Genomic DNA, 24108 nt, shown 5'->3' with positions numbered 1-24108 from the left:
GTAATTCCTCAGGTTGGTGTCTTTCATGCAAGCTACACCAGGAACTGCTAACAACCAAAGATATCTAAAGGCTTTTGCTGCAGCACCCCTTAATTCTCCCCAGGAACAACTTGTAAACTGGTCAGGGAACACACATCTTTCCCCAGCAACTAATGGTTACTGGGGGCGATTGCCGACTGATATCTTATTCAATGATTGTGTAAAGATGATTCTTGAAATGAGAATTTGTGCACCATGGAGGTTGTGACGCAGGGGAAAAATCTCAAAGAAAGGGCCTCAGAAGATCATGCAACAGATTCTACAAGCTGCTCCTTTTGTGCTGTGATGATCCACAATTTCCTAGTTCAGAATAGCTGTAGTACCACGTCTGACCACTGCACCCACAAGTGGCAGCAGAACCCGGAGCAGGAGCCGACCCACAGTGACGTCAGCAGGATGTAAATGTAGCGCCTCGCGGCCTGATCGGTCTTTTTCCTCTCCCGTGCTGTTTGGGCGGTTGGCCTGCTCTCTGTCTCTGGGAAGAATTAACACCGAAGCAGCAAAATGATCATCTACAGGGACCTTATCAGCGGTGAGTGACCTTTTTACGTGTCTTCTTTCACGCTGACCGGGTAGCGTGACGGTCGCGTGTGTTATTTCACGTTTGTTGTGATGTTATAGGTGAGAGTTGGTCACACTAACGAGCTAACTCGTGTTGTCATGGTTCGGAAGTTAGCGCTAGCTAGCCAGATGCTAACTCAATCAGAAGAGTATGTGGAGTTAGCCACCCTGTTAGGCTAGCCGGTGATTGTGGCCGGTTAGCTTTTAGCTTTGCCCACACTTCGGCTCAATTAAAGTTTTATAAAAGTCTAAAAGAGCACCGGCTCAGTCACCGGTGAGGTGGCTTGGTAGTTGCCGGGGGTTGGGGCTATTACTGTTGGGGTTCGTCATGGTAAAGTAACGTGGTGAATGTGGCCTTTCAGCATCCCCCCCTCTGCTGCAGTTTTATTTTTGTCTGGCAGATTTTTCTAGACTTGCCATTGTTGGTGTTTCCCCACCACTACGCCTCACATTTTATTTTAATCGCACAAGATTCAGCCTTGAATTGTGGATAACTTTTTAGCCTCTGCTGCTGCTGTTTCTGTTCTTTTAAATGATGATGTTAGCTTGGAGTGTTGTAATATGTTCCTTCCTCCCTTTTCCTTCTACAGGTGATGAGATGTTCTCAGATGCCTTTAAAGTCAAAGAAAGTGAAAACGGGATCTTCTTTGAGGTTGAAGGAAAGGTGAGTTCAAAACCACATGTTCAACAGAGGATTTAGCCAGTTTCACCCTTTTCCAACAGCTTGTTCATTGCTGCTTTGCAGCGAAATTTAAAGTGTAGTTGGCATACACCCAAAACTAAGTTGTTTTAATAAAACCTCAGAGAATAAGTAGCTGCTTTAAGCTGCTCCCTTATTAGGGATTTATGCTTTGGTGGGAAATTACACTGTTATCTGACGCAGACCTCACTAGAAATGTAACAACACATTAGATCAATACAGCCCAAGACTGCTGTGTTGGCCTTTTCAGTATTGTCCATTCCTTCTGTGAGTGGCTTCTGGCTACTTTTTAACCAGTTTTTGAGTTCATTACTGAGAGAGTAGCCATCATTATCTCAATCTAAGGAATAATAATCATCGTATTAATGTAACACAGAAACAGCTAATTACTGGAAGGAGACTGCTGAAACTATTGGAATGGATATATGTACAAAGCAATTGGAATTTGAGGGACAAATACCAACACACACACCCAAAAAGAGAAAATGGGGGTGGGGAAAGCTGACCACAAAGGGGGGTGGGGAAAAAATAAAGGTACTAGCATTTTATTTGTTTTTATCTTGGCTGAGCTTGCATCTAAAACACCGGGACACGATCATATGGTAATTAACAAATAAAGCGTACGCTCTTTTTAAATTTATTCCCCAGTTTTGTAATTTCTCTTACAGCTTTGGTATTATTATTCGGGATGGGCCACTACCTATGTTTAAAGTAGATTGGTAGATGTTTTTTGGAGTGAGTCATGTGATTTCTGGCTGTACTTCCATGACGTCATATTGACTATGACTGAAGATGACTCATAGTTGCAGGTCTCCAATAGCGTAACTACAAGGTCCTTAACCTGCCTCAGAATCAGACAAAAAAAAATTTTAAATGCTAGAACAGTTTGAAGTATCATGTTAGCTTGGTGTTTGTCTTTAAGCATACTTTAAAATTAGTCAAAGAAACTTGGTGAAGTAGTTACCAGGCAAATACTTAAAGCTTTGTTTTTAAGTTAATAAAAAAAGTAACATTTTTAGGTTTAAACAAAAAGACGTGATTCGAAGAGGTTGGGAAACTGTTGCGGGCTACAACATTTAAGTCAGCCGGCTGTTCTTGTTAGTTATACATTTTTAAATGGCTCAAAAATACTGAATTGGAGGCCAACTGATCTATTGGTATTTCCCAATCATTTACTATTGCCCTTGCTATGATGCACCAGTAATAATTGTTTTTTTCTTTCTTTCTTCCTCTCCTCAACTACAGACCGTCACCAGGACAGAAGGGTTTGATGATTCTCTAATTGCAGCCAACGCTTCTGCCGAGGAAGCAACCGAGGGCAACGAGTCTTCCACAATCTCCGGTGTCGACATCGTCCTGAACCACAAACTGCAGGAGACGGGCTTTGACAAGAAGCAGTACATGACTTACATTAAGGATTATGTGAAGGCGTGAGTAGCTTGATGTGCCAGTGAGGAGGAGTTCTGGTTTTGAATGATCTTCGGCTCTGTTAAATGAACGTGTCTGTTTGCATGTCTAGTGTTAAAGCCAAGCTGCAAGAGACCAAACCAGATAGAGTGGAGAGCTTTATGGCTGACATCCAACCAGAAGTCAAGAAAATCTTGGGGAACATCAAGAACTACCAGGTAGCTATACAGAGATGAAATGGCATTTTAAACCGTGTTCACACTAAATATAAAGTTTTGCCTTGCGAATACAGTAACTACAGTATTTTTGGAAACCCTTAAAAGCCAACGGGAAGGGTGAGGAGTGTAGACAATGGGTGGAGTTTGAGTGACATTTTCAAGTCTTGTAGGAAGGCCTGCATGTCACTTTCTGAGTGTGTGTCTATACAACACTTGAGTTAAATCATGCAGCTGAAGCTCTGAAAACTGTGGCAATAACCATGTTGGCACCAGGAGAATTCAGTGTATGGGAGGATCTCAGCTGACCGGTTTTTCTTTTGGGAGTCATCATCAATTGCTAATGGATTGCTAATCCATCCTGGAGGTGGATTTGCCTCTATCATTTGTCAGTTTGTAGCTTTATAGACTGTGTGATAACGTAGTGTGAATACTTGACATCTAGACTGGGTGCTGCTGTTAAGTAGTGTCAAAAAGACAAGTTTAACCAGCTTGCTTGTTTGAAATAAACATGTCAGTTCTTTGGCATGTTGATCTGTGGCTGACAGCCAGCATCCTGAAGCTTGTTAATGAAACGAGGGTGATGGGGAGACTTTCCCCTGCCATCAAATTCAAGCAAAGCTGCCAAATTTGAAATGAGATTTTATTAGTTTTAAAAAATTTGGCATTTTCTGTTCTACTGTGAATAAATTATGGGTTTAAGAGTTGCAAATCTTTGTAATCCGAACTTCTTTTTTTAATTAAAGATTTTCTGTACGACTGAGAGGAAGGTCTAATGGTTGCTGTTTGCTTGCAGTTTTTCACAGGAGAGTCCATGAACCCAGAGGGCATGGTTGGTCTGCTGGACTACCGTGAGGATGGCATCACACCATTCATGCTTTTCTTCAAAGATGGCCTGGAGATCGAAAAATGCGTAAGTGCTATGAAGTGGGAAAGACTTGATACATTTCTCAAACTACAAAGTGTTTCTGCTGGAGAACATCCGTATGCCACAGTACACACACTAATTCAGTCTGGATTTCTAAATGAATGTTCTGTGTTTGTAAAATCATGCCTGCTGTCCACTTGGGTGTAGATAGTTAAATTTAATAACCACACACTGTTCCTCTCTCTTTCAAACAGTAACTACCTGGAATTACATCTGCTGTTCACCTGACTGCTGCTTCCAAAATGGCCTACAAAGCAGACTGGAGGAGCACTACCTTGCATCATGCCTGAACAGAAACATTGTCCAATTTCTTAAATATTCACATTACGGCCCACAGAACCGCTCCCAAACCTGGGGGGTGAATCAAACATGATTAGTCACCAAATACAGTTTTTAACCTTTTCTTTTTTGGCTTTTGCAGTGTTTGATTTTTGTCCCAGGATTGGCCCAGTTTTTGTGATTGAAACAAAAAGGCTTGGACAGCGAGCAAAGCTCTGACTGGCTGAAAGAAGACGTTTGTTTTCCTTCTGTCTGCATACTGTTTTAGCAACAATCCATACAGGTTGGCATCACCAGACCCCTTTGAGTTTGGGTTTGTGGTTGCATTAAATAAGATTCCATCTACAAAAAAAGACTTATGGTTTAATTTGAAAATGAATAAAAACGAGTACCACAACTTTCCATTTCATTTCTGTATCAACCTTCACTTCTGGTGCTGCAAACAGGCAGTTTGTAGGTTGGATTTCAGAATATCCTTTTTGAATTGCTTGAAAAGATGCTTTTGTAGCGTTGACAAACTGATCTCATGTGCAGTTGTCCTTGGGTTTTCTCTTTCACCTTTTTGATTCTCAGATATTTGTGAAGTGCAGAACAGTCACAGCCAGTAGCTGCTGGCAATGTAACGTGAGCTTCATGTATAAAAGCGAAATTCAAGAAAAAAATGTTGCCATACAAAGTACTGAATAAACACAGAAATTAGGATGACTAGAGCTGGTAGTACGGAGGTTGTTCAGGAGTGAACTAAAGTGCTTGCGGCTGTATGATGAATGCAATTTACTGAATGAAGTTGCTGATGAGATTGGTGTTAAATGTGTGAAGGTGATATGGAGGGCATCAAGTGCCAAAATTAGTTAGTGACATTAAATGTTAGTAATAAAATATCAATTTCTAATTTCAATACATAATTTCCAATTTTATTAATGACTTAATTCATTTTGATCGTCCATAGTTTTACAGTAGTGATTCAGAGCAGCCTAGTGATCTGCAGTTTAATCCACTGCTCAAGGACTGCAGTACAAAGAAACGTGTGTAGCCAAGTGTCGAACTGGTTGTTAGGACAGCACAGACATCAAATGTATTTGTTAGTTTATCTAAGGTGGTCTTTAGTCTCAACAACTAGATAACCTTAAAATAAACCGACACTTGTTGCAAGGTTTGACAAGAAAAGGTTGTTTTCCTGTAGACTTCTGTAGGATTGGTAATGTCTGCAATCACAGCTATCACCATCTAGTGGCCTTCATACAGAATGCATATTTAAGACTAATACATAGGCTTCATTTCTAAAACAAACTGCACCCATGTTTTTGTTTTTGATGATGCAGTAAGTGTGAAAGCAGAGCTGTTAATTGACTTGTACATCTTCATTCCTATCCTCACCCACACCCAAGGAGATTGAGGGTATAAGCAGGGGAAGTCTGTTCCCTCTGATGGGTGTCTGGGCTCAGGACTGTAACTTAGCTCTTCTCTACTCTTCTACACCAACACACTAGCAGCTCTTAATGTAGAGTTGGCACTGTCATGGTACCACAAAACTGCCAGGCTGAGAGCTAAGAGAGAGGTTATCAGAAGAAATCCACAAAGGTTTCGCAAACACGTTTTTTTTCCCTTCTTCCCCATGGATGTTACCCCAACTGCTGTTATGTGGCATTTTCAAAGGGTCTCAAACCTTTTGAAATGTGGGCTACTTCTCAAAAGCAACCAAAGCAGAACTGCTTTGCACTGTGCTGGTGGGGGAAAATAAAAGCAGGTAAAAGTAAAAGGCAATTCTATTAAAGACAGTGTGTTTGTCTATACTTGTGACTTGTGTGAAGATGAGATCACATTTTGAAAAAATAAGCTGGTTACAGAAGACTTAATACTTTTGTTAATTACAAAAACCGAATTGCATGGCTTTAAAAAAAGAAAAAGAAAAAAAGAAAGTTGTGCTCACTCCTGATCTCACTCGAAACTAATGGGAATGAGACCCGCTGACACACATTTAATAGCTGGGGTGCAGTCAGACCAGCAGCAGCAGCAGCTGGTGTGATTCATTGTAACCATAGTTTAAGGCTGTTCATAGTTGCCATAGTAACACTCCTAGAAAGAGGCAGCATTACTAGAAGTTTCGAGCCAGTTTGCCCCTTAATCTTTGTTTTCCTCAGCAGAGGACGTTTATTTCTTTCTTGGAATACACACAAAAATTTATCCTACCACAAAAATAAAGATTTTACACCATCGTGCCATATTAGTTATGTTTGAGTGCACCCAAAGCTTTTTCTCCCCATAATTCTGTCAACATAAAACAAAATTACTGAAAAAAACAAATTTATTGCAAATTTGAGGCCCAGAAGATACTTCAGAGGACTCTGGCTCGGCCTAGGTGGTCTGCATCTCCTCCTCGTCAGATTGGTAGTGTCGGTACTCCGGCTTCAGTTCCCAGGTGCTTTTGTGAACGCCTTTGCTGTTGTATGTGCCGATTTCCCTCATGATTTCTTTCAGGTAGGTCTGTGCCAGACACAAGACGCAGCTTGAAACATGGTGCATTTAAACAGATGTGTTGCATGATTTTGTGGACAATTTGTAACTAACTGAGCACAAAGAGCAAACATTTGCACCTTGTTGCTTTAACCCACACAAAGACAAAAGTATGCCTTCATTTTTCAGTTCACACCCACTTTCTCCTGTGCTTGTTCTAAACCAGTTGCTAAACCGGTACTGGCCTCATATTTATCTTTAAGTACCAGTTATTAGTATATGACACTACTGGGAGCTGGTGATTGACTCCCTGCCTTTGTCTGCTGCCTGATCCACAATACTCCAAATCCACGTGCCTCTTCCTGCATGTTGTGGTTCCACAGGAGGGCCGTCCCACATACAGGGGTGTGGAGCTCACAAATGGCTCAGAGAAGAGCCACAACTCATCCAAAGAAGCCAGCTCAGGCGATTTAGGCACGTGTCTATGGCCCCTCCCAGGTGAGCTGTTGAACTGTGAGGAAACCCAGCGCATATGAGAGAGAGCGTGTCTCTCAATCTCCTCATGATGGACTCGAGCCACTATGGTGGTGACCACTGTTTAGAAAATTTCCCCTGAGATCCACAGGGGAAATATTGTGGGGTCTAATAAATCACTGATCTGTTTCCACAATCACTCTATGCTATAAGAATATGAGATTTCTGGCTTCTGGTGTCCTTTTTTTCCCCCTCAGTTATGGATCAAGTATATTCCCAGAGTACTAAAAAGAGCTCCACTGGTAGAAGTAGTTAGTCTAAGGTTAGGTATAATCCATTTCTTGGTTCAGGGGCGTTCACGCAGGAAGCAAACAGCAGAAACTAGAAACCACAAAAAGTCAATGGCATCAGCAACTTCAACTGACAACAGAACAGAAATAGCTGCAGTTTGTGGGTCCCGAGTTAAACTTTTCTGAACTTCGAGGTAAGTGACTGAAGTGTCTTCAGGAAAATTGCCACTGATTGACATATGACAGGGTGACAAATACGGTAGTAGGTTACCTAGGCAACTGGATAACCCTGATAATCAACCACCAGCTACAAAGACATGTGCAGTGAGCAAATATTCCCCTTTAGGCACAACAACAATCCTGGTTTAGCTGTCAGAGGGTTAGAGTGGACCTGATATGCTTTTCCTTATTTCTTTTTTCAAAAGCACCTGTAGCATACTGTTGCAATTGTAACAAACTTATTTAAGGATCATATCAAACAAGTACATACACGGACTCATTATTTGAAACAAGTGGCCAAAAAGCTGTTTCTTCTTACTTTAAATCATGCGCTAACATTGACTTTTGGTTTAATCAGCAGGCATGAACTCGCAAGCAGGGGCTGCTCTTTGGTAGATCAGACAATCCTCTGCAATGACCAGCAGGTGTCTCTGTTGAGCTTGTAAAGACGCGGCCGCCAACTGATGAATAACCGTAATGTGCTTCAAGACTTTTCATAATGGGCATTTCGGTTACTTTAGTTCAGTTAATTTGAGTGCTAGCCAAGTGCTTTAGGAGAGAAATGATGGTGTGGAGTGTATTGGGGCGTTTGACTCCTACTCAGCCACTGGTTATGCAATCAGATGCAATCAGAGGGAGAGGAGGACCTAAAGGTCTCATCAGCACCTACACATTTCTGTTCACTGCGAGCTGGAACGAATCCACTGCACTGTATCGATTCATGCCATGTGTGCGTGTGTGTGTGTGCACACGTTGGCCCAAATTTCAGCCACAACAGATAGTGTGAACAGGCATGAACGTCACACCGTGGGCGATTTGTTCAAATTTAACAAAGCAAGGTGGATAGTGGGCAGGTGTATTGTTTTTTTTTATGCTTTTTACAGTGATGCTGTTGCATGTGTGCATGTTTGAGTGTGTGTACATGTTGCCTGTTTCACATGGGTTTGTGTGCGTGCACGCTGCTCACCACAGGTTGTTTGGTGATGTCCACCAGCGCCTTAATGTTGTAATACTGGTGCTTCTCGAAGGCCGAGAAGAGCATGTCCAACACGAGCTGACGTTCAGCTCTCACCATCTTCCCTTCAGTCTTCTTTTTCTTCTCATACTCCATCTTAGACCCAAACTCAGTATTAAAACTGATGACAGTAACATTAATGACAGTTAAAATGCTATATAATATAGCCAGACTAAAGACAACTAAACTCATTTCAGTTGGATTTAAACACCAAAAATTGTGCACTGACTGTTTTCTCCTGATTTGAATCAGCAACTGATGGCACACTTGTTGCATTCCCCCCTTGGCTTGTTCAGTTTTCACATAGAATTCAAACTGAACCAAAATGCATTACTGAAAGCCAAAATCTAGGACCTAAACCTGGAAGCGCTTTGTTGTTATCTTGGAACAGGTTCTGAGGTCATATCCCCACAAATTAACCCCACCAAAGGGGAAAATGAGCCAGAGGCAATTAACCTGGAAGACCACAGAAAATACAGATCACAGATGGGTCTAGCGGCTGTATCTGAAAAATGCAAAAGTGGAGCTTAAACTTGCATTCTTTCAAACGGCCAGCAGGGGGCGACTTTTTTAGCTGCAAAAATAAGTATGAGGAAATGACCTGACTGGTCACTTGACCTGAAGAAATAATCTTAAAACCTTAAACAGGTTCTTATTAAGTCTTTGTTGCTCATTAAATTTTCCTTAATACAGAATGATTTTCTTCCAGTAAAATCTTCTAATTTAACCAATAAAGCGGAGTATGTTTTGTTGAAATGCTGTGATCCAAGTTTCACCCATCAAGGTTAAATGGTTATGATCAAAACACTCAAATGGACATCACAAGCCAATGGATGTCCATCTTTTATGTACAGTCTATGAAACTGCTGTAGACCAAAGACGCCAAGTCAATATATAAACCTGTTAGTTTAAAATATTAATAAAATTGTGACCCACAGAAGGTAAAATACCTTTCATACCATAATTATTCCCTTCGGGAGGTTACATTACAAAAAGTACATCTATATGTGTGTTTTGATTCGTAAAGTGTGGGCTGCAACCTCCTGGTGGGCCGTAAAGGTACTGCAGGTGGGAAACGAGAAGTCTTGTTTATTTAAATAAATTTTTTAACTGAACTATTTAACCTTTTTTAGCACATCGTAGCGGTTAAGACAGTCACCTAACACGTGAAAGATCCACAACTGGATACAAACAGTTCCTGTAAAATTTCCAAAACTTATAATAGATAAAAATATAATTTAAAAGAATTCCCCTTAATCCTGTAAAAGAATGCAATAAGATGCACTTTTATAAAATGCATTTTTAGCTGTTTTTTTTTTTTAGTAATTTAGTTAAAAATTTCCATGAAATATTTATATTTTAAGATGGAACTGAACAAATGCAACAAAGCTGAGGAATTAAAAAACAAACAAAAAAGTTCCCTCCATTTCTAATCTATTTTTAATCCTGAACTCATCTTATATCTCGTCTTTAGCTGGGAAAGAACTTAATACTGAAAAGTAAAGGTGCTGATGGAGAATCAAGTTCAGCAAGCGAACCATTAGAAGATCAAAATGCATTAAAGAAAACACAAAGAAAATTATCTGCTTGTGTGATGAAGACATTGATGAAGTGATGGAGGCTGGGTCATTAATACATTTCAAACTGTGCTGTCTGAAGTTTGATGTGATTCATTCTCGTTGAGAGAGACTTTTAAGTTACTTTATGAAAGACGACCTTGCAGGTGGCAACATTACGTCAGCACAACAGCTTTTTTTTTTTACCCTACAATGCCAAGTGTATCCTATTAGATCCATGAGTTTTTAAGACTTCTACATCAACAGTGGTATTTTTTCCTTGCCCTGCTACTGTGAGCAGCAAACAGTAATACAAATGAAAACTCACATATACACGTTGATATTCAATTTCTTTTTTCTTTTTTTGTTTTTTGCACTTTTCTTGCACTTTGCACCAGACTTTACAGGATTAAAACCATTTTATCAAACAAGTGATACAATGAGTCAAACTAGTTACAGACACATGCATACAAGGACTGCTGATATTACTTCTCACATTGAAATCATGGTTGGCCACAGGCTTGAAAATGGTGGTGACAGCTCTCTCCAGCTGCTGTGACAAACGCTGAGGCTTGATGGACTCTTTAATCTGCAATCTGACACACACACACACACACACACACACACACACACACACACACACACACACACACACACACACACACACACACACACACACACACACACACACACACACAAAAGAGTGAGAGAGAAAGTTTCCTCTATCATCTGTGCTCTAACGTCTAATGTGATCTCAGCTGACAGATTGGCCTGTTGGCACAAAACACAACTGTCATAACCTTGGGCTTGAGCTAAGCAAACAAGTAATGGCAGCTGCTTTGCTTGAAGATATCCTGCTTTCTATTTATTTATTTTTTGACTTTCATTAATCTTGACTCACATTTTTTTTTTATTATAGTTCGACCATCAAATCAAACAGCAAAGCACTCTGCCTCCCTGATGTCCTGCCATAATCACTGTGATAACTGATATTGGCCACAAGCACTCCTGCTTCAGTGCTGCCATTAGTGAAGCCGATTGTCCTCCCCATTTATAAATAAACCCAATAATGATCAAATTGGATCTAATGCATACATTTATTCGATTGAATATTTTCACTAATGTACCGGAAAAGGTGGTAAAGAGCTTCATATAATCATTTGAAAATGTAGCGAAACTATTCTTGAATTGTGTCCACACACACAGACGCCACCATGACAACATAATGTCCTTCATTATCCTGTAGCCTGAAATGATGGAGGGCCATTTGTCAGCTGCTGTCCAACTGGGAGATTAAAAAACTGGATCCAAAAGTGAAGAATTTTCTTCTCAAGTTTGTGTCGAAGTACAAATCAGACAGATCTAAGTTCGCTCCGTGCTCTGTGTTAGATAAATACTGCCATCCTGTAATGTTTAAGGAGGATCTCAGCTTTGTTACGAACACACACCGGCCATGTTAGGGACAGAGGACATAAGACTGCTTTTTTGCACTTCAGCTTTCAAGGTGCTTTCTGTTAGTTCTAATGTGCCTCGCTGATTTGATGGTCGACAGAGGAAGCGTCTCACACACTGCTGTGTTTTGTGTTTGCCTTTGGTTGGATTGTAGCAGTGCATCTGCCACAGTGATGCTGTTGCTATAGCAATGCCATCCTCCAACTCTGGCTGGAATAGCATAATCCAATGAAGAGGAGACAGAAACCAGTTTGGAAATAAAATTTTTTAAACCCCCCCCCCCCAAAAAAAAAACAAACAGCCAGAGTGGACTCAAGTGTTTAGTGTACACAAATTAACAGTTGCAGTCGTGATCCTGTCAACACGCTGCCAACTTGTCTACTCACGCTGGAATTAATTCACAACACTTGAATAGATTTCGTGCTTTTCAGGGGTGAAAGAAGCAAATTCAACAGCACGCTTCCAAAACAACAAATAACACCCTTACTGCTTTGTGTGTTTGATGTACATTTGTGTTTGATGCTCTCCAAATGTCATACTTTGTTACCAGCTGCACCTCTAAAATATCTGCGTTTGATGGACCACAATGTATCTGACTTCCCTGAACTTGCAGCGACTGTTTTTATATTTTTATACAGCCTCCTATTATCAAGGACTGAAAATTAATTAGGCAAACTAACAGAATTTTAAACATGAGGATTGTTTTTCGTACAATCAAGTCTAGAACCCAGGGACACCACCAATCGGTTGCTGTGTTCTGAGATGAGATGCTCTGCCAGGGATTTGCTGCAGCCACCTTCAGTTGCAGCTTGTTTGTTGTTTTTTCTGCATTCAGTTTTGTATCTAATGCCTTCAACTTATTTGCTCTGAACCTGAGCAGAGATTATAGGTCTGTCATCAATAAACACCAGTGATCCGGTTCCATGAGCCATGTACATGCCCGTGCCAGCATGTTTGACAGATGACATGGTTTGACCTGTTTCCATCTTTCTTCATACTTTTCTCTTTCCTAATTCTAGTACAAGTTAATCGTGGCTTCATCTTTTTTTTTTCTTCCCAGAACTGTGTTTTTAGATATTTTCTGGCAAAGTCTAATTTGGACTTCTTGAGTGTAACCAGCTTGTTGTGCCTTGCTGCAAACTCTCTGTATTTCCATGCATGAAGGCATCTCTTGGTTGTAGAATGTGACAATGATACATCTACCTCCTCGATAGAGTTCCTAACTCTCTTTTCCGTCTGTATATTATTCTAATCAACTGCAATAAGAACCACTGTAATGTTTAAGTTTTGGGGATTACATCATCTCAAGCAAGATGAATTTAACAGCTTTCAAACTGCAGCATTTGGAAGAGAAATTTCAGCGTTCACTCACTTCTTCAGCTTCATGTAGTTGTCAGTGACGACTGGTCTGCATTCGGCTCTGTGCACCACCATCCCCTCCAGACTGATTTCATCTACAACAAAGACAGTGACTCAACTGCTTAATCATGATTCAGACACACAGATTCTGTAAGCGGAGGGAAGTCTTTGTTATCCACATTTTATTGATGTGTAACTCAAACAACACACACACACATTTTTATTGAACTGCAGGTATCTTTAGTGCACATTTGGAAGAATCAGTTTACAAGTAACTACCAGAAACTGTTTTTAACCTCTTGAGAACTTGGGTGAATGCACACATTCCTACCTTCAGCCTATTTGAAGTGGACTTGCAATGCATTTCCTTATTTTCTATCTTATATATTTAAACTGTTGCATTTTAGATACTTTAAAAAAAATGGGCAAGTTTCACTTAATGAGGTATTCATGAATAATCTCTGTTAGAAGTTCAGACTTCAGACTGCTGTAGATGGTTGCTTTCTTACTTAATTTTTATTTGCTTTTTATACTGAGGTTTTCTGACATCATGAGTACATTGCTCGTGACATGTCCACCATATGGGACAGGATACAGCCACCAGTTGCTAGGGAAACATGTATTCCCCGACTGGTCGGTAGTGGTTCCTTAATGTTGGTTGATATCAGCTGATATCAGATGTTGCTGCAGAAGAAACTTCCTGGTGATTGCTTTGGTTGCTAGCAGATTGTGTGTTTGCAGACTGCTAACAAACTACTAGCTGAGGAGTAGCAAACCTTGAAAAAACACGATGGAAAGCAGAAATGGAGACGGCTCACCTTTGAAGTAAATGTTGTGTCTCGGAGCTGAAAACAACATGTTCAAAAACTTTGAAGGCAAACAGTCTAGCCACGGGCGGTTGCTAGGCCTCATTCCATCGCGACCATGTACGTTCAAAATAGCTGACAAGTTAACATCATGTCACGGTCTCCTGTCTGCAAAACCTCAAATCTTGGGCTTGTTTGATGTTACCTGGCAGGGTTTTCCCTCACTCGGTCACAGAACAAGACCACAGCCCACGTTCTTCATCTGATTCAAAAATCTTTTCCCATTAATGTTGCACTGAGTGTTTATGCATGTGTTTGTCCACTCTGCATTTAATCATTAGTTATTATTAACCTCTTGCTCCCATCACTCCTAAATAGTCACATCATGTAGCCTTGTAGATGATTGTTAAAGCTGGATCTTGTACAGAGTAAAGCTAAGGGACGAGACTGTGCCATATGTAAAAGGCTACATTGAACTCTCTCAACCGAAAGCATTTACTGCACACCAAGTTAGTTATTTACTCTTTTTTAATTTAATAGTATTTAAGTCTTTCATTTTAAAAAGTAGGCTGATATTTCCACTGATAGATATTTCAGCCACAGACTGTACATAAAAGATGAACACAGCTCCTGGACTATTCAAGAAGGAGAAAACAAACATTTAACCCTTTAAAGCCGGTCGGAGCGGACACGCTCCTTTTGCATAACTATTTTTAAATCGCGGTAGCACTGCAACCACGTAAGCTAGTGCAATAATTATTTTTGCATATGAAACCGGAGGAGTTGTACTTACATCTTATGCCATCAGCTTGTCCTAGGTCACGGTTTCCTTCCACATATAGCTTTGCAAAAACTGCATAAAAAGCACTTGCAGCAACAAAAACATAATATTCCAGAAACACGCTTTGCCGATCCAATCAGCTGTTTGTAACACTTCCTACGTCCATCAGCGCGAACTATCGCATGTCCGCCATGACCTGCCCGAAACCTGAAGTGACGTCACTTCGTGGAAATGTAGTTTTTTTTTTTTTTACCATCGGGACCTTATGAGCCTATACTTGTGTTATGTTTGATTTTATGACTTCCTGTGTCGTTTCTGGGATGCTTAGGACTCATATTGCACTGCTGGAAATAGTTTATTTTGATGCAAATGCTGTTTTCTTTGCAAATTTGCATTATAATGTTTATTTTAGTTTTTCCTGCAGTATATAAAAATTGGTGTATTTCAAAAATAAAACTATGAAGACACTTAAAATAAATTTCCTGTGGTGGGAATCTATGTTGTGCAACTTTTTTGTATTTACAGTTTTGAGCGATAAACCTCTTAAATTTCTCTAACTAGAAATATATGTTAAAAAAAACAAAAACGATTTTACATTTTTTGTAGTTTATTGCACTTTTTTGCAATTTATGTAGTTACTATGCACTTAATGCATACATATCATTAAAATTTGGGCTATAATGGTTGTATTGATGCATATGAACTTGAAATGCTCCCAAAATGGCACTACAGCATGTAAAAATATAATATAAGCTCTGGCGAACTTGGTTCTATGGTAGGTCTTAAAGGGTTAAGTGAGACCTTGAATTTGATTCAGAAACAACTAAAATGGCACACAAAACCATCCCGACGTTGGCCGAGGTTAACGTGAATGACAGCAGACAGCAGAAGATGAGGTCTTGAGTGGGGGATAAATGGAAAAGGCAGATGAAGATGATGATGATGATGATGAGGGAAACTGCGACAGTGAAATTGAACGCGATAATTAAAGGCCGTTACACGGATGTGACAGTCTATGATGACAGCAGATCACACCTTTGCTCCACACCACGTCCTTTTCTACTCTGAAGATTCACAATTATTCACACTGAGTGTTTACCTGCATTTTAAAGCAACAAAAACAACCAGCCTGCACGCCCACTCTCACTACCCCCGTGCATAAAAGCTTTTTGAGGATTCCTCATTGAAGGTCATTTAATGTGGGGGCTGTGGTGCCCCCTGGTTTTCAGAAACTAAAGCTCACTGTGTTTCTAAAAATGTCAGTGTGCATTCGTCGGTGGTACCATTGAGACTCGAGTAGGGCCCAACCTGGACCGATTAGGAGCTTTTCCAACATAAGAGCCAAACCCATGGCTTTAACAAGGAGACACAAAACACAATTTTTAAAAAAAGATACTTGTTGTGGTCATTTTGCATCTCTTTATACTCGTTTCAGCACCTCTCACAGGGAAAGTACAGGAAACAGTTGAAGAGGGCAGTTAAAACGTTTAGATATACTTGCTGTAATCTGTTCAAAATTCAATCATCAGCATTAAAGTTAGTCAGACTCTTTTTTTTGGGAGCGCATTACGTTAATTTCTCCCAAAATACACACTTTCTGAGATTTGTGATACACCTCTGAATGTCTTCTATCGCCACAAAGCACCTAAACCCAGCTGTACATCAGTTTAGACACAAACCGCAATTTACCAACACTTTCCAATCCAATCTGTCACAGCAGGAGACAATACGCAACGAGCACAAGTGCTTCAAAAGCCAGGTGTGCGCTGCTGCTGCTAGAAGGAGCCTCAAACATGCTCGTAGCCGTAATCGCTGTCAGTGGAGCGCTACAAATAGCTGAGTGCACTGAATAAACTACGTAGCTCGTTTATCAAGTATAGCTGTCTCTTTTAAACAAGTGCACCAAACTGCATAATTACTGGATTCGCTCATAAGACTGGAAACAGACAAGCTGCTGTATCTTTATGCATACGTTTAGATGCAAGGGACTTTTATTTGATCACATCCAGAGAGTTTCACTTTCACACATTTCAACTAGCATAAAGCATCAAGTGAACATACTTATAGTCCAGCCAGAACTCGCAGCTTGACATTTCCTGCCGTTTGTCATTCACCCTGCACAAAGGTTTTTCTTTTGTTAGATTTATTTTCAAGCTGTTCTTTCATAAGGTGCTTTAGCCAATTATCCAACTGCCCAACCCACAACCTTGTTGCTGAACCGTTTGATGCCTCTTCTGCTCCTCTCCAATCATTATCGGGAGCCGTTTTCTGTTTTCTTTTTTTCTGAACGTTCAGGAAATGCCGGAGTCCAGTTGGTGAGCGTTGGCGTCAGATTGGCAGCGGCTCTCGCTATTGTGCATTGTTGGCATCGTTTGTAGCCGGACGCGCAAAAAGGTCCAAAAAGCCACTACATTTTACACTCATCATTTAACAAAACCAGCAGAAAGACGGAGACGCTCAAAGGGTAAACAGAAAGAGCGAGTCTACAGGGAGCTGCAGAGGCCAGCAAATAGTTGGCGAGGCATTCATAATGAATAGCCTGATAGGCCTGAGTGACCTGTGCAGCGGAGAGACAAGCTGTCAAACTTTTTAACAGGCTCTTCTTATTTTTGAGGTGGTAAATCCTGTAAATCCTTGATGGCTACACACCAACCCTCTCATATCCATCTGCACCCTGTGCATTTTTCCTTTTTGTTTCAGTCTCTCCTACTTGAAACGGGGGCATAATGCAAAGAAACGGTCCCCGGCATAGACGTCTCTCCCTCTCGGACGTCATCCAAAGAAACGTCAGTTTCTGATGACGGAGGTGCAGCAGGATCTCCTGTCAGTCGGCTTCTTTTGTTCCCTCGTCTGCGTTAGCCCAGATGCAGCATCCTGTCCAGATAATTACAAGGGTGCATATCATAGCTTGCGAGGCAGTTATTGTTTTACCGATCTTCTCCCAAATGACTAAATAACGTAAAAAATATGTCTCTGCATGTTGGCCCTTAAAAGCACATGCATATGCTCTACTAACCCATAATGAAAGCACAATTACATTTTAATCCAGGCTGCCTGAAAATTTTAGGATTTTATATACTGAATAAAAAAAAACAACCCACATACCCTAACAAATATATACACTGTACTGTCCATATCCATTAGTTTTAACAGGATATTAAATAAGAAACTCTAGAAGTTAATTTATTGCTGATATAAACTGTAGCGCTGTGGCGAAGTAACAGCTATTGAATCATTTAATATGAAGCTCAACCCTTCTGAGGGAAACCTCAGTGCTAAGTTTTTAAATTATGAAAGTGCAAGAAACAATGAAACAAGGCAAATATAACTGTGGTTCAGATAGTTTTGTACAAAAATTTTGTACAATCCTATCTATTGGAGCCACTATCTCTGCTGTTTTTGATGATCCCTGATGTCGTCGCTGCCCTTCCTGTTCTGGCTCACTTTTCAATCAGCGTTTGATCTACACACAATGTCATCCGTGTTGATACTGATCTGTTGGGTCTTTGGAGGCCTGCACGCAAGCGCACCTACTTAGGTTTCATACCCCTCTGTGTGGGCTCTGCGTGGGCAAATAGACATGCAAATGGACATGAGTGCAGAACCGTATAACAGGTTCTGCACTGTTATACTGCATGCCTCCACCTCTCACTGTGCATGAACGCAACTGAAGATAGTGAGCTTCATTCATAGTTTGTATACATGTGCGCATTTGTGCATAAACAATGCTTATGATCATTCCAACAGCATATCTGGAATGACATTAATACCATTTAATATCAAAATTAATTTATTTATTATCTTGTAGCAGCCTTGAGGGGTCCTTGAGGGGTGAGGGGTCACTAGTGCAAAGACTCATAGGACTGTTCATGTTGATCTGTTAATTTAAGATGTTATGACAGTTATTGCAGTTATGTTTTGTTGATCCTTCATTGTTACTGTTACGTTATCATCTGAACTCCAGTGTTTTCTTGTCTGCTTGTCTGAAGGTGACGTTGAGTGCGGCTGCCAATTTGCCACCGTGACTTAGACTGTTGAGGCAATTAATGACCTCTGGTCACTGTTCATGTTTGCGGGGTTGTGTGTTAATGCTAATAAGATGACAAAGAGTGGTGCACAGAACACAAGAGCCGCAAACACACAGCAGCAAGTGTTTCTTGTGGTTTGTGTTCAGATATTTTTATTCTGTTAGGCTTTTCTTTTCTCCACATCAAGTTATTATTATTGTATTGAGTTATTTATTTTACCTGAGCCATAAGTCCATGACAATGTTGGACAGGCGTCTCTCAAAGAACAACGTAATCGCTTCCTTTGTGATCCAGGAAACCTGCTTCCTTCTAAAGAGAAATGGACACGTGGCAGAAAGCAAAACATGGACTGAAACCTGATGTCCCAGAGGTGTTCTTTTGGATTTAGGTCAGGTGATCATGGGGGCCAGTCAGAGGTATCAATTCCTTCTCTATGAACTGCCTGGATACTCTCGCCATATAAGGCCGGACGTCGTTGTGCACCGGGAGAAAACCCAGGGTATGACAGTGCATCCAAGGATTTCGACCAATAGCAGTCAGGGTGCCATTGCCTAGCCTGTAAAGGTCTGTGCATCCCTCCATGGACATCCCTCCCCAAATCACTCTTGACCTGCTACCAAACCGGTCATGCTGAATGATGTTACAGGCAAGGTAATGTTCTCCTGAGAGCTCCTACTCGCTCTTGAGATTGTGCTGGGAGAGGTATTGTCTCATGCTACCAGTACTGACACTGACCCAAGCCAAATGCAAAACCAGAGTGGAAAAACTAATCAGTCTGTGGCCTCAACCTTTAAAAGTGTTTTGGGGGTTGTCTCATTGTTGCCAATTTAATTACCAGCAAATCAGCTGAAACTGATTAACAACCTCCTCTGTTACGTAACTGACCAGATCAATATTCAAGAAGTTTAAATTACTTGATGCTACACTCTGATTAAAAAGCAGTCCTTTAATCATTTACATTTTGTTTAGTAGTGTAGTTTCCATTTTAGAAAACAGGGAAAACAGGTGGAAACAGTGAATTTGCTGGGGACTATTATAAGCAGCGGATAAATTTGCACTTTGTAGATCACCGAGGCTGAACATGTCACTCAGTGCTGCGGCTCGCTTGTGTTTAAAAAGAAAAAAAAAAAAACCTTTTTATATTCAACAATGGAGCCCTTGTCTGCAGGATAAGTGACTGCATGTATGCATGCATGTATGTATATATGTTTACGTATTCAGTGATAACCAAAGCTGAACAAAAAGCAGATGCAACGCCACAGTCACCATAGTAACCATCACACCACCACCTGACATTATGTGTCACACAACATTTCATCAACTGCCCGCCAAGAGTCCGTTTTTTAAATCTTGAGGGGACAAACACTAAGGTGTCAGAGATTTCTCACTAATGTTCATCTTTTTTCCCCCCACTAATGGATGCAATTATGTGCAATTATTGGCCAGTGAGTGCCAGAGCAACACGCCTAAAAACACACCCACACATGAGAAACGTGTGCACACAAGCACCGCGCCGCTGAGCATCCTTCGCCTTCATCGCTGTTATGAAGTAGTTGCGGTCAAACAGATTCAAGGACAAGCGGATTGTTTTCCTCCTGCCATTCAAGTCTTCCAGTTTCCTCTTTCCGAGGCCCGAAAGGACACTGATTGTAGCAGAGAAGCGCCTTTGTAAACATGAACAGCATGAACAGCAGAGAGAGAGCGAGAGGACCAGCATGGGATGATGACTGACCACATCAAATGTAGCTTCAGGCGTCTGTGTGGGAGGAACACTTGAGACGAGCTGCAGACTCCTGCACACCGGCTTTACTATAAAACTCGAGCGCTACATGAATATTGTGGTCCACACCTTCAACAGACGATCGATATTTTAATTCTCCCACGCACATATCATTCACAGGGCCTCATTACTCTTCAGTGATACAGAAATGTCATGGCTGTTACTCAACCATATCAATGAAATCATGAATATAACATAACACAACCACACCGACGTGAACAGATTCTCTCTTTGTCATGCTTTTTATTTTCCTTTTCCATATTAGGATTGCTGAGGAATAAAACACATGTGAATGAAGCAAATCTCCAGGTGACGATGCTTGAATAAAGCAACGGAAATTGTGATCGTTATTGTCGGATGACTTGTTTTGTTTTTTTAAATCAACATTGTCTAACACAGAAGATGGCTAAAGAATCTCCAAGGGTAAAATCGTGTGATGTTTTCAGAATCAGGCTGTGCATGCCTCTGTATGCTAGCAAAAACTAATCAACCTGTCCTCTCCTCTCTGATTCATCCTGAGCGTGTGCTGACTGGCTGTGGCAGTCCTGTTATCAGGTTTGGATTTATAATTTAAGCTTACCAACACTGGTTTAGAACAGAAGCCTGAATCAGACAGCCCAATGTGAGGTGGGTTTTTAGTCTTCTTCCGCTTTAGTTTGATTTTGCACATGACTCCCATCTCCCTTATTTGTATTTGATCTTTGTGAGCAATTGGACATCAGCAGCATTGCATGATCCTCCATCCATCCATCTTCTTCCGCTTATCCGGGCCCAGGTCGTGGGGGCAGCAGAGAAGCCCAGACCTCCCTCTCCTCAGCCACTTCACCCAGCTTGTCTGGGAAAACACCAAGGCGTTCCCAGGCCAGCTGAGAGATTTAATCTCTTCAGCGTGCCCTGGGCCCTCCTCCCGGTGGGACATCCCAGGAACACCTCACCCAGGAGGCGCCCAGGAGGCATCCTTGTCAGATGCCCGAACCACCTCAACTGGCTCCTTTTGATATGGAGCAGCAGTGGCTCTACTCTGAGCCCCTCCCAGATGTCTGAACTTGTCACCCTATCTCTTAAGGGGTGTCCAGCCACCCTTCGGAGGAAGCTCATTTCCATGGCTTGTATCCGCGATCCTGTTCTTTCGGTCACTACTAGTGACCATAGGTGAGGGCAGGGACTTAGATCGACCGGTAAATCGCGAGCTTCGCTTTTACGCTCAGCTCTCTCTTCACCACGACGGACCGGTACAGCGTCCGCATCACTGCAGCCACAGCACCAATTCGTCTGTCGATCTCCGGCTCCCTTCTCCAGTCACTCGTGAACAAGACCCCAAGATACTTCAACTCCTCCACTTGAGGCAGGAACTCGTCCCCGACCCAGAGTGGACACTCCACCCTTTAACGGCTGAGAACCATGGCCTCAGATTTGGAGGTGCTGATCCTCCTTCCCGCTGCTTCACACTTTGCTGCGAACCGTTCCAGTGCGAGCTGGAGGCCACTACCCGATGAAGCCAACAGAACCACATCATCCGTGAAAAGCAGAGATGAGATTCTGAGACCACGTGCGTGATCCTGTACATTAGATTCATTTAACCCACAGACACAACCATGACAGACTTATTGTAGCTCAGGTGGCAGATCGGAAAGGTAATACATGCATGACTCTATGAGATTAGATGGTACTGCACAGGAGAAAACTGCAACACCAAAGACAACTACAGCTATCAACTGCTCTGAGAGCTAAAACTAACGTAAACCCAGAAAGATTACAGTTGGCAACAAAACCAGCTGTATACATTTGCACAATAACAAGACAAGCCCAGGCATGTCTGAGAGTAAGACTTGTGTCAGCTCTCAATGATGATTTAGTACCTACAAATGCAGCTACTTTAACAACCTAAAAACAGCCCAGTGGTTTGCAAAACATGCAAGAAAACTGCTTGTTTCACCACTGAGACAAAAACACGACAGTGAGTACAACCGGGGTATAATGGCTGCGAGGAGGAAATACGAGTCCATACGACAGGAAGGACAAAAGTTACTGATGTGGTTACACAGTGGTAAAAACTAAAAAGCTCCATCCAACATGCAAAAACCCAGTGAAAAAGATATTTTTCAGTTTTATTAATGACATTATTGTTCAGCTCCTGTTAAGTTACTTTAGTTATTGTTAAACTAAAGTGTTCAGCAGTTATTTTATAATTTTACACCAGATAAAACCAGAGTGCTTACATTCGACAAACGCTGTGTCACTGCTACTGCACTATAATGCTTGGTCTTGGGAGCTTGTGGCAGTAGATTCACACTTTGAGGCAGTGTGTCATCACTGACAACAGCTGATTGGAAAAGAAGGGTGGAAAATGGCCTTTATTTAATTTTGCTGCTGCCTGCGAACTGCAGTCACAGATAAAATGATTTTCAGTATAATTTATATATCGCAAATGTAATAATCATAAAATAATTTTGAGGCTTTATCCCCCACCCTACTATAGATGGTGATTCCACCAGTGACTTTTTCCACATCATCACTAGAGGGTGGTTCATTTTAAAGCATTACACTGTTGGTCAAGGGCGTAGCGTTTTCAGTGGGAGAAACATTTCAGCTTTTATGGGATTTCCTTAGGTGGATATTTAAGATTACATCAAGACACTTTCTCAGACTGAGTTGAGTAAACTGTACTTTTGTAACTTTCTGCTGTGTTTTACAGTGTTCAAAGAGTTGAAAGTGAGACTTTAAATCAACTGGCTTCAGATAAAGTCCAGGAAACTAAAAAACTTTTCTTTTTAAGTGTCTCCTGCCTCTTTATGTAATCCCAGACTGACTCACTGATGTTGCCATCGGGGCTCTGTGGGGGGTCATACCACATGCTGCTGGACTCCTCCTTATTCTTTCTATATATTCAAGGTCGCAGTCTCACTCTGCAAAGTGCACTCAAGACCAGTAAAACGCTTTTCCGGCTCAGCGTCTCTTACATGTGAAGAAAACAGTGGCAGAGACAGAAATGTCCAGATGCACTTCACTCTTTTTCAGGTTTTAGCTGGAATCACTCGTCTCCCACATTGTTGCGTAACACTCGCACTTCCTCTCTGCCTGCCCATCATGTCATACCATAAATTACAGAGGCCTGAATTTAACAAAGATAACCTAACGCCGACTTACAACACCATCCTGAATACAGATGGCACAGTCCGATCCCCAAAAGGAAAAGGTATGCGAGCAGCCGCCGACAGTGATGTCATCCAAAGACATATTGTGTTGGGTGCCGAGTTCCTGCAGCTTAAAAAGGCCAAATACATCGTAAGTTGCATAATTATTACAATAAAAATAGAAAGCGCTTCAGGTGTCTCCACATCAGAGCTGACGTCCGCTGAGCACATCTGCATCACAGCCCGGTCATGTCTTCAATCAGGCTGGCTTTTAAAAGCAGCACTTTTTCTGTTAATGATTTTTTTTTTCTTTTATAACAGCTTTACTGAATTCAAGGACCCTTTCTTCCATTTTTATTTTGCATTTTTATCTCTTTGTTTGAAGACAAACACTCGAACTGGAAATTTGTATCAGACAATGTGTTCCCCCCCCCCCAAAGAAAATCCCTCCCTCTGCTTTTAGCCCATTTTCATACAGATCTATTCAAAATACATTTTCTCTTCTCACAGATGAAGCTCTGCCAGATAACAGATTGGGAACAAAGACCATCAGCGCACACACTGGCTCTAATTGCAGCACATTTCAATATATTCAGCGGTCTTCAGGGTTTGCTTTTTCCAAGGCGCCCAA

The 24108-nt window shown here is 41.3% G+C and overlaps 2 protein-coding genes across 4 annotated transcripts in view; one reads left to right on the top strand and one right to left on the bottom strand.

The window, feature by feature from the left end:
* Positions 1-442: 442 nt before the first annotated feature.
* tpt1 (tumor protein, translationally-controlled 1) lies at positions 443-4526 on the top strand. The gene is made up of 6 exons (XM_040028299.1): positions 443-571; positions 1191-1264; positions 2546-2730; positions 2820-2925; positions 3719-3835; positions 4045-4526. The coding sequence occupies exons 1-6, from the start codon at positions 544-546 to the stop codon at positions 4045-4047; spliced, it is 513 nt and encodes a 170-aa protein (XP_039884233.1). The 5' UTR covers positions 443-543; the 3' UTR covers positions 4048-4526.
* The window catches only part of LOC120731315 (general transcription factor IIF subunit 2-like), a 66408-nt gene continuing 46675 nt past the window's right edge, over positions 4376-24108 (bottom strand). For all 3 annotated transcript variants that reach the window (XM_040028295.1, XM_040028293.1, XM_040028294.1), the window contains 4 exons: positions 12962-13043; positions 10634-10733; positions 8534-8677; positions 4376-6613 (listed from right to left, as the gene is read on the bottom strand). In XM_040028295.1, the coding sequence (XP_039884229.1) occupies positions 6485-6613; positions 8534-8677; positions 10634-10733; positions 12962-13043 (455 nt within the window). In that variant the 3' untranslated portion in view covers positions 4376-6484. The remainder of the gene's footprint in view (positions 6614-8533; positions 8678-10633; positions 10734-12961; positions 13044-24108) is intronic.

Source organism: Simochromis diagramma, unplaced genomic scaffold, assembly GCF_900408965.1.
Source record: "Simochromis diagramma unplaced genomic scaffold, fSimDia1.1 OVJJ01000343.1, whole genome shotgun sequence".
Taxonomy (NCBI): Eukaryota; Metazoa; Chordata; class Actinopteri; order Cichliformes; family Cichlidae; genus Simochromis; species Simochromis diagramma.
This window is presented reverse-complemented; position numbering and strand designations above follow the sequence as displayed.

Coding starts and splice junctions, on each gene's coding strand:
- tpt1 (XM_040028299.1), top strand. CDS start 544: ATGATCATCTACAGGGACCTTATCAGCG. Junction 572..1,190: donor CTACAGGGACCTTATCAGCG/GTGAGTGACCTT, acceptor TTCCTTCTACAG/GTGATGAGATGTTCTCAGAT. Junction 2,731..2,819: donor ATTAAGGATTATGTGAAGGC/GTGAGTAGCTTG, acceptor TTGCATGTCTAG/TGTTAAAGCCAAGCTGCAAG.